Here is a 10,581-nt window from a genome sequence, read left to right as displayed (position 1 = left end):
ACATTTTCAAGAATTAGTTTTGTTGGGAAATGGGGTTATATTTTCCATTTTTTCCATTCATGCATTCATTTATCGATTAAGATATGTATATATCGAGATTTTCTCGCAAAAAAAAAAACGTAAGCACCAAAAATCAAGTTTTACAGGAGAAGTTCTTTAAAGTTTTAAAGTATAGTTTGTTTATAATTTGATTGGCGGATTTCAATGAAACCCGAAATAAAGTTTCTTTCAACTTTGTTTTGTTAACTTTCATTAAAAACTACTATTTTTATGAAAATAACTTACACACTGACGGGTATATTCCGCATTAAGTCTGCTAGAATAACGAAAATCATTATACATACATATGTAGTATTAGGGATCTGTTGTAATTTGTTGACCGATTTCACACATTTTCGGCATTAGACTATGGTATATCTAGTACTATATGTTCGCTTCGTTTTGCTTTGATATCTTATAAATATTGATCGATATATTCGGTACAAAGCCATCCGGAGGTTTGAAATTCTGATATTAGATATGTGGGCACTAGCGGAAGTATTAACTTGATTTTACCCATCTTAAGCACTAGGACATAATATTACCAGGCAAAGGCGTTTTCTAAGTTTCATTGTTATATTTTAAAGAGTGTCCGCTATTTTGGGTTAAAAGGCAACCATACGCACTCAGGTCCACATATTTTATATCTGGGGATTTTAAAATTATAATCCGATTTTGTCTATTTTTAAACGTGAGATATCATATCTTAAGGGCAATACCTTTACCAAGTTTTATCCGGATTGGTACTTGATCGGAACCCTGTAGAATAAAATAATCACATGGAATGTAAATTTTAGCATTTCACCTAAAGGTGGGCGGTGCCTCGCTTATATATCTTCTTTAACCATATCGGATATAAAATTTAAGGTCTCTGACGTATTAATTTATTGAGCTATCGCCCTTTTAGAAGTTTTCAACATAACTGTTGTATTATCTGATTTATTCCATTTTCAAACTCCATGAAGAAACGCTAGAAGAACTTCCTCTCCGCAAGTTTGGTTGAAATTGACTCAGAGGTTTGTGAAATATCACATCATCTTGTCTTCCAAATTTTAATATATATGGTATAGTAGTTTTAGGTGATAAACGGTTTGACGAACAAAACTTTAATACTCTGTAGCAACATGTTGTGGGAGTATAAAAAGCGATAATTGTCAAAATAATAATGTGAGATACGTCCACTTTAATAACACTATATCGTTCATTATGTGAGATATCTTTATGAAATTAAATGGGCGAGTTTTACTGAGAATCTCTATTCTTCCGGTTGATTTTATCTTAACGAAGTAAAGTAGGTATAGGTTAATAAGCATGACGTGGTTTTGTGCCAAGTGTGTATAATATCTGTCTATACTTATCACCAGTTACCGTATACGCAACGTAATTACAAGGTGCTTTCCAAAGTTAACAAGACTTTAAAAAAAAAGACAGAACAAATGGTTTCATTGGTAAAATTAATTAATTTTATTCAAAATAGTCTCCTTCTGTTTTAATACAGCTTTTTTCATGGTCCAAAAGCATGTCGAACAAGTGTTTTAGCTCGTTGCCCGGTATGGCCGCCAGTATGTCGGTGCAAGCCTTTTGAATGGCCTCCACGTCTGCATAACGCTTTCCTTTCATCGGCAAATGCATTTTTCCGAAAAGGTAGAAGTCACACGGTGCCATATCAGGGGAATACGGGGAGTGGTTGATTGTTAAAATGTGATTTTTGGTGAAATAATCGGCCACAAGCGTCGATCGATGAGACGGCGCATTATCGTGCAACAAACACCAACTTCCATCTTCGCAATATTCGGGCCGAACACGTCGAATACGGCGCACCAAACGCTTTAAAACTCCAAGGTAGAATACCGCATTAACGTTTTGGCCGGGTGGAACAAATTCTTTGTGACAATACCCTTGGAATCATAAAAACAAATCAGTATTGTCTTCACCTTTGACTTCTCTAGGCGCGATTTTTTGGGTTTCGGCTCATTTCTCATTTATGTCCTCCCGACCACTTTGAAAACATTGAAACCACTTGTGCACTCTACTACGGGATAGGCAATCATCGCCATAAACTTGTTTCATCAATTGAAACGTTTCGGTAAAGTTTTACCAATTTTAAAACAAAATTTAATGTTGGCTCTTTGTTTTACTGTTTACTTTGGAACGCACTTTGTATTTTCGTTCACCTGATTACTTTACAAAATATGGATGTATTGTACATACATATATCTACAAGGTGTACGAGTATCAGCACAGATAGTCAGCCGTAAATTGCAGGAAAATTCACTAAATGGGCGAATTGCTCGACGCAAACCGAACATGCGAAGAAGAACATCAAATGAAAGTAGCGAGAGAGCACCATCAAAAGGACTCAAAATTTTGGGATCTAGTGGTATGGTTCATTCGGGTTAGGTATGTTGAGGGCAAACCGTCGAATAAGGCTTCATTGTAACAAATTCTAAGGACGAATGGGGCAAAATTATCCCGGACCAATGTAACACATTGGTACGTACAATAAGCTAACGCTGCAGGGAAGTGATTTTTAAAAAAGTTTCCCCAACAATGTATTAGACTAAATAAAGCTAGTTTTGTTTGTTAAACAAAACACTGAATTATTTCATCTAACATTTATTGATTGATTAATGAGCACGAAAAGTACATAACAATGAAGAAGAAAATAGATTTTTGTTTTTATTTTAAAATATACATTTTAAAAACTGAATACACTAAGCTTTAAGTTATTTCTCTTTATAGACCGATTTAACAGCTGTCAAGTGATTTATTCTCAGTTTGTTTTGGCAATTCATCACGAATAGACTCACGCCTGAACAACGCTTGAAAATAGTGCAATTTTATTTCGAGAAAAATGGTTCTGTGCATAATACGTATAGCGCACTACGTTCATTTTATCGTCGAGCGCACTTCTGGTTGAATGGCTACGTCAACAAACAAAACTGGCGCATTTGGAGTGAAGCTAATCCTTAAGTGTATGTCGAAACACCGTTGTCGGAAAAACAGACTGTTTGGTACGCTTTATGGGCTGGTGGAATCATTGGTCCGTACTTCTTCAAAAACGATGATGGCCAGAACGTTACAGTCAATGGTGATCGGTATAGAGACATGATTACTAACTTTTTCATTCCTGGTCATATGCCAGAAATCATATTTAAAATGTAATGCCACAAGATTATTTTTCGGATAAATAAAATTCATGTCAATAGAATAATCCATCGTTGTTTTATTGCAATTTAAAGTTCTATACCTCAAAAAAGGCACCCGTTATATGTACACAATACACTACTTTCTCAATAATATTAAAAATAAATATTTTTATTAATCGAGTGAAACTTTAAAGAGAAATATCTTAACGTATGTAAATAAATACATATATGTATAGACAATGAATTGATTTTCTTTTTACTAGATACACTTTTAAGTGCGGATTAATGATGTAAAACTTTTTTCATTCAAATTATGCACATACATACATATATCCTAATAAACAAGTAGATATAAAATATCTACTATATTCGCAAAAATTCTTTGCGAATTTCATTGTAATTGACATACTTAAACTATTCCAACATTGTACCATAAAATATACTATAAAATCGAAGTATTCACACTTAACGCAAAGTTTAACCAACAATGCTGTTGCCGGCGTATGAAAATTTTATTATGGCATTACTGTCCTATGGTCGAGATTACCTAACTACCGAAGTGAGACGTAAGCACGTGTGCGTATGCACAAGGGGCACAGTTATTTAATTTATATCGCAATATGTAGGTGTGTATGTAAACTTACTTATATGGTTGCACATGCTTATATATTATGGTATTATTATTTTTCTTTCTACATTGACGCATAGTAACTACTCCATATACATACTATCTTGCGAAACCTGAGAAATTCATATCTATATTTGTAGGGAAAATCTTTTTTATTTGTGAATTTTTACACACTCAGGTGCTGGTATGTTTACCTAGTGGGGTTCAAAGTTGTTGGAGTGGAATTTCAAGAGCGATTTCTTTTTGACTACAACTACAAAAAAAGCTAAAACTCCTTAAGAGAACAAGGCAAGTATAATACATACATTCATATGTGAATGAATTTATTTTTGAAAAAAAAATCTATTTATATACTAACATGTAGGCATAACTCTATATAAACGTGAAAGTATTCCAGGTGTTTCGTAGAAGTCACAAACATATTAAAAATATGCAATCACTATAAGTATTACTATGCTATCTGTGATACAACGATATTTCAAGAGCAAAACGCCTGATTAAATGTGTTTCTATTATATGATATAAAGAACGGCTTCAACTTGAACAAATATGTTTTTTTAATTTAATACTATTGGGTCTATAACTACATACGTGCGGTTGGCCAAGAGATGGCGCAGTATGATTACTATTCCATTGTTTCAATATTCGGAAGATAAGTTGGAAAGCTCTTTTTTGAACATATATGTATAATAAATGCCGAAAGTTATCGTATTTTCGTGAAAATTTATGATGAACATGCTATAGCTGAAAGAATGTACGAAAGGTGATTTGCTCGATTTAAAAGTGGTGATACTGGCTGGGAAGGCGAAGAACGTCCTGGGCGGCCAAAAAGTTTGAAGATGAGCAATTGGAAACATTACTCGATGTAGATTGTTGCCAAGTACAACAAGAACTCGCAGAATCGTTGGAAGTCAATTAAGCAGCAATTTCAAAACGTTAAAAAGCGGGCGAATACATTCAAGAGCAAGCAAATTGGGTGCCTTATGAATTGAAGCCCAGAGACGTTGAAAGAAGATGTATTTGTATGTCAGAAATATTGCTTGTACGCTACAAAAAGAAGTCGGTTTTGAATAGTATTCAGACACTGGAAGAGGTATCGATTGTGACGCGCAGAGTCTATTGAATTTCGCGTCAAGCGCAGGCATGCTAAAGGATGACTACTCCTCATGGACTTCGCTACTGAACTCCATATTGTGACTAATGATAAAAAATAGATCTATTACGGTAACCCTAAACGAAAAAAATTATACGTCAAACCTGGCCAACCTATCACCGGCACAGTCGAATATCTATGACGCCAAGGCAATGCTTTGTATTTTGAAGTCAGAAAGACGCGCTGCGTTATCATTTTTAAATCCGGGTAGAACCATTAATGGTTAAGCCTACCGAGAACGGATCATTCAATTGATGAGAACGTTTGCCGCAAAACGCTCGGAATTTGCGACCAGAAACGAAGCATTTATTTCCAAGCATGACAACGCTTTTAAAAACTATTTGCTGGGCTGGGGTTCACATCAGAATAGGGTATCAAAACTTCGCTTGATTCATTCTTGGCAGACAGGCGATTAAAAGTTTGTTAGCTTTGTTTCGATTTATTGGTACTAACATTATAATCTAAAATGATCCATAGAGCATTATACAATATTAAAAGTGGAAGAAAATTTCATATGTGAATTTGAAAAGCTAATGGAGAAATTTAGTATTTAACTTAAGACTCAATGTCGAAAAATGGTTGAGCCCAATACTCATAAAAAAAGTAAATTTTGATGTGAAGTGTAAATACCACGAGTGCAGTATTTGAAAAAAAAATGGTAAGCATGTTTGAATTACTGTATCTCGTTTAATCTATACATAAATAGGTATTCACAAGTATAAATGGAACTAAGGTTATTAAAACATTACTTCCGTTTTAATGTTTATTATTTTAAATGTGTGAATTTAATAAAAGAAAGTAAGAACAGGCAATATAATTTTTGATTAGCAAAGGTCTGATGCTTTTCGGAACAGTTGGGTTTCAGATATGAATCTCTGGTTGTGAACTAATATATTTCGTGACATCACTGAAGGGTCTCTGCATTTACATATACATATGCATGTTTTTTTGTTAACACAGATACAGTCTGGGGCGCATTTTTCCCGACCATTAAAATTTTGGAAAAAATGTGTTAAGTTGGATAAATTGTGAAACCCGATACAGTAATTTGATATGGAAATGCGAAGCAAAAAAAATAAAATTTAATATACAGAAAGTCATGCTTGATACTTCGTATTTAACACGTGCATACATACATATATAATTATACATCCGAAAATCTACAGAAATATCACTACACCAACGTAAAAGTGAACTCCGTACATGAACATCTGCTCCTAGTTCAACACTTACATATATGTATCTTCTCTCACCAGATCATTTCAATTTTTACTAACATATAATATAACACATAAATTGAACATCGGTTGGGTAACATGAGTAATGGCTGCTACGTCAGTATGTAGTAAAGCGCCAATTACACTTGCCTATTTGCAGTTTCTGCCTGCGATTTGGAACTGTGCTTCTAGCTATGGTTGGTCCAACATATTAAAAATTAACTACAAGAATATGCCATCTATATATATGTCCGTTTAGCGAGGCTTAAATTACATGACCCATTTTTTCTAACAAGCCTATCAATCAGCCAGAATTTGTCCAAAAATCAATTCCTTAAGGTGCTGGCAAACTTTATATTAAACAAGAAATTAAAGGCTAAGTTCCAATGTAACCGATGGTATACTCGTTTGAGATTTCTTTGTGGATTGACTGATATTTTCGGTAGAAGGTCAACTATAGGCACTGGGGTCCACATATTTAGTACTTAGGGGCTTGAACAGTTTTGGTTCGATTTAGACAATTTTTGGTCACAAGGTGGCATACTTTAAACGTATTATTCACGCAAAGCTTTATCCCGATATAATCATTGTTGCTTGATTTGCATAGTGGAAAGTGAAAGAATCAAGTGGAATTTAAAATGGTGTCATATAGAAAATAGGCGTGGTTGCAATCCGATTTCGCCCATTTTCGCACCATAACATAGAAATATTAAAAGAATGGTACGTACCGAATTTGGTTAAAATCGGTTAAGCAGATCTCAAGATATGGGTTTTAACCTAAAAGTGGGCTGTGTCACGCCCACTGACTAATTTTGAACACGGTTCCTATAAAGTCATCTCATACCATCCCAGTGATAAAATTTAATGTCTCTGAAGTGTTTAGTTCTTGGTTTATCGCGCTTTTAGTATTTTTTAACAGTACCGTTATATGCGGAGTGGGTGGCTTGTCACCCGATTTCACAAATTTTCACACCGTCAATAGAGGTGCTAAAAACCTTTGCTCCTAGTGAATTTGGTTATTATAACTTTAGCAATTTAGGAGATATGACCATTAAACTTATTAGGGGAGGGACCACGCCCACTTAAAAAAAAAATTTTAACTGCAGATGCCCCTTTCCTAATGTGATCCTGTGTACCAAATAACAGACTTGTATCTTATTGCTTAGTTATGACAATTTATTTGTTTTTGATTAATGGCGTTTTGTGGGCGTGGCAGTGGTCCGATTACGCCCATCTGCAATACCAACTGTCTCACGGTACCAAGAAACATGTGTACCAAGTTTCATAAACATATCTCAATTCTTACTCAAGTTAGAGCTTGCACGGACGGACAGACAGTCACCCGGATTTAAACTCGACTCTTCATCCAGATCATTTATATATACATAACCCTATATCTAATTCGATTAGTTTTAGGTGATACAAACAACCGTTAGGTGAACAAAACTATTATACTCTGTAGCAACAGGTTGCGAGAGTATAAAAATGTTGCGAAATAATTAAACAGCAACAAATTAAAATCAAATTTGGTATCTTCTTGAGTTATATTGAAGGCCATAAACTAAGACTTAGTTGTATTACTATATTTTCGTCAGCTAACATTATATAATATTAAAATCATCTCTAAATGAGACATATGGGATATTAACTCGACCGAAGCGGCTAAATTTGATATATTGAGTTGGTGTGAAAAACGTCAAACTTATGATAGGAATTCATTATATTATATTAGGGAAATGAGATTTAGAGCAAGGTATAGACCAATTCCATTGTAATTCAGCGTTAAACCATATAATTTTTAAGAGAACTTGTCCAATTACACTAAAGTATCACACACTTTGACAACGTAAACGGTTAAAACACAAATGAAAAGACGTAAACCTACGCCCATCGTCCAAGTTTTGTTTTGGCTTCTACGAAGCTCAATTGTACCATCCTTTGTGTAAAATTTAACGTCTCAGACTTGTTTAATTTATGAGTGGGCGGGGTTATCACCCGAGTTCACCCATTTTCACACTGTGGATAGGGGTACTCAAAATATTTGTCTTGAGTGAATTTGGTTTTTCTAGCTTTAACGATTTAGCAGATATGCACATTAAACCTATTAGAGGGGGGGACCACGCTCACTTTTTAAAACTTTTTTTAACTGCAGATTTTCCTATCAAATGTGATTGGTTATACCAAATAACAGTCTTATATCTTATTGTGGAGTTAAGTTATGACAACTTATTGATTTTGTGGGCGTGGCAATGGGAATTTAAATTTTTTTTTAATTTTGGTAATTTTTAAACTTTTTTCCCATACCTCTTAGTGCACTCTGAAAACGCACCAGCGTTCTTTATTGAATATAGAGTAGTTTCTGAAATATTAAATAAATAAACTCATAAAATCGGAAAAACAGTGAAATTGTCAGTTTTTCATATCTTTTGGGAAATTTGTTTTTAAATTTTTTCATTTGGACTCTGCGACTCTTAACTTCGACCAATTTCACTACTCGATCACTCTTGCCAACTGCACTCCTGGACCTATCAATAATTGCCTGCAGCGTTGCCACCTGTACCATCAAGCTGTCACCACCATCACTGTTTACACTCGGCCATCCTGCTCAACATCGTCATCTTTACTGTTCTCAGCATATTTCCATAGCTTCATATTATCAGCACTCGTATGCGTTTTGTTGGGGCCTTCTCCTTGGACAGCTTTTCGACCTTCATATCTGCCATTACGTTTTGCTTTTGTTACTTCATATGGTCCTAGAAATGCGCTCGCCAACTTCTATACAGCTACAAATTGAGGACGCTTTACTGCAACCAGATCACCTTTTTTGTATATGACTTCTCCTTTGCCTTTTTATCATACTGTTTTTTTTATAAATGTTCTGAGCCCTTTGTTTTTGCTCCTTAGCTGTCTGTCGCACTAACTGCCTCTCTTTGTTAAATTCTTCAAACATTTTATTCTTCAAAAGTTTTAATAGTCTGTCGCTGGATTTATTTTGCATTTTTACTCCAAACATTATTTCAAGAGGTGATTTATATGTAGAGCAACTTATATGGGTACTTATAACACTTCGCCTATTTCATCTGACAACACCAGTTGTTCTTAAGACATGCTCGATTCCATTTGTTTTGGCGTAATATTGGTATACACATGAGGAAAACGCAACTCCTCTGTCTGTAATTACTGTCTAAATACACGCACTGATAAGTCTTGTGACGTTGCTCTCTTGATGTGGAATCCAAAGTTGCTGTTGTATAGAATGTATGGTCTTCTGACTTGCATAATGTTCGACTCCGTGAGCTTCGCGTATAATTTCACGCTCCATTATTTTAGGTACAACAAGAAAATGACACATGAATGTGAACTTGAATAAAATTCCTCCCTTCACTTTAAAGTCGTTGTAGGGTCGTTCTTCCAGTATCGTGCGTATGTCCTGAATATATTCGTATTTTTGTTGGGCAGCCTTCAACCGACAAGAAAATCTTTTTGGCATAACGGCTGAGACAATCCCATGACGCATTCTTTCACCCGCCCGACGATCCGTCTTGAAGTCGAAGTCTGTCATGTACAAAATCCATTCTGCTACCTCTCGTGGAACGTCTCTCTTCTGAATGATTTGTGTGAGCGCTATCTTGTCAGTAACCAATTTAAACGGTACACCAAGCAAATAATGGCGAAATTTCTTCATAGCTATATTAGCAGCCTTTACTTCCAAAAAGTAACTGTTTCGTCCTGAATCACTTGGGCTCGTCTTTTTGCTCCAATTTGAAAATGGCATCCTTTTTTAACAGATTGGTTAAAGGTCGCGCAATAACGGAACATTATTTTACAAACTTTCTGAAGAATCCCATTAAACCCAAAAAGGATTGAACATCTTTCACATTCTTAGGTACTGCAAACTGCTTCACGGCAAAAGTTTTTTCTTTACCAGACCAAATATTTCCATCTTTACTGCCTGGGACATGCAGTGGATTTTGTTTACAAGGAAATTACATTTCTTCCACTTTATACGTAAACATAACTTTGCTGATTCAGACAGCACCAACTTGAGTTTCTCAATACATTCGTTTAGTCTGGCCATATATTATAATATCATGTTAAGCTGTAGAATGTCTCGTGATGCAAACTACTGAAATATGTGGTTTTGAATCTTATAAATGCCGCAGGATAATTGCAGAATGTTTAATTGGCGATAGTCAATACAAATTCTGTAAATGGCGTCTTTTTTCTTCATTACGACGGTTCTGCAGGCGAAGTTAGTAGTTGATGGTCGAACAATTCTTTCTTTCAATTAATCATTAACTTGCTTTTTAACGGCTTCAGCTTTCACTGGAGGATGTCGACTTGGTTGGTGGGAAAACGGTATAATTTTGTCATCCGGCACAACTCTTAACTGAA

General features: G+C 35.1%; 1 protein-coding gene across 1 annotated transcript; it reads right to left on the bottom strand.

The window, feature by feature from the left end:
• Window positions 1-9,370: 9,370 nt before the first annotated feature.
• LOC138856103 (uncharacterized) lies at window positions 9,371-9,961 on the bottom strand. Its single transcript, XM_070106522.1, has one exon. It carries the CDS (start codon window positions 9,959-9,961, stop codon window positions 9,371-9,373), a length of 591 nt encoding a protein of 196 aa, XP_069962623.1.
• Between the last annotated feature and the right edge of the window lie 620 nt (window positions 9,962-10,581).

Source organism: Bactrocera oleae, chromosome 3 (genome assembly GCF_042242935.1).
Source record: "Bactrocera oleae isolate idBacOlea1 chromosome 3, idBacOlea1, whole genome shotgun sequence".
Lineage (NCBI taxonomy): Eukaryota > Metazoa > Arthropoda > Insecta > Diptera > Tephritidae > Bactrocera > Bactrocera oleae.
Note: the sequence above shows the minus strand (reverse complement) of the source record. Positions and strands in the feature narration are given on the sequence as shown.

Bases quoted from the DNA above. Each gene is read 5' to 3' on its own strand.
- LOC138856103 (XM_070106522.1), bottom strand. From the start codon at position 9,961: ATGCCATTTTCAAATTGGAGCAAAAAGACGAGCCCAAGTGATTCAGGA.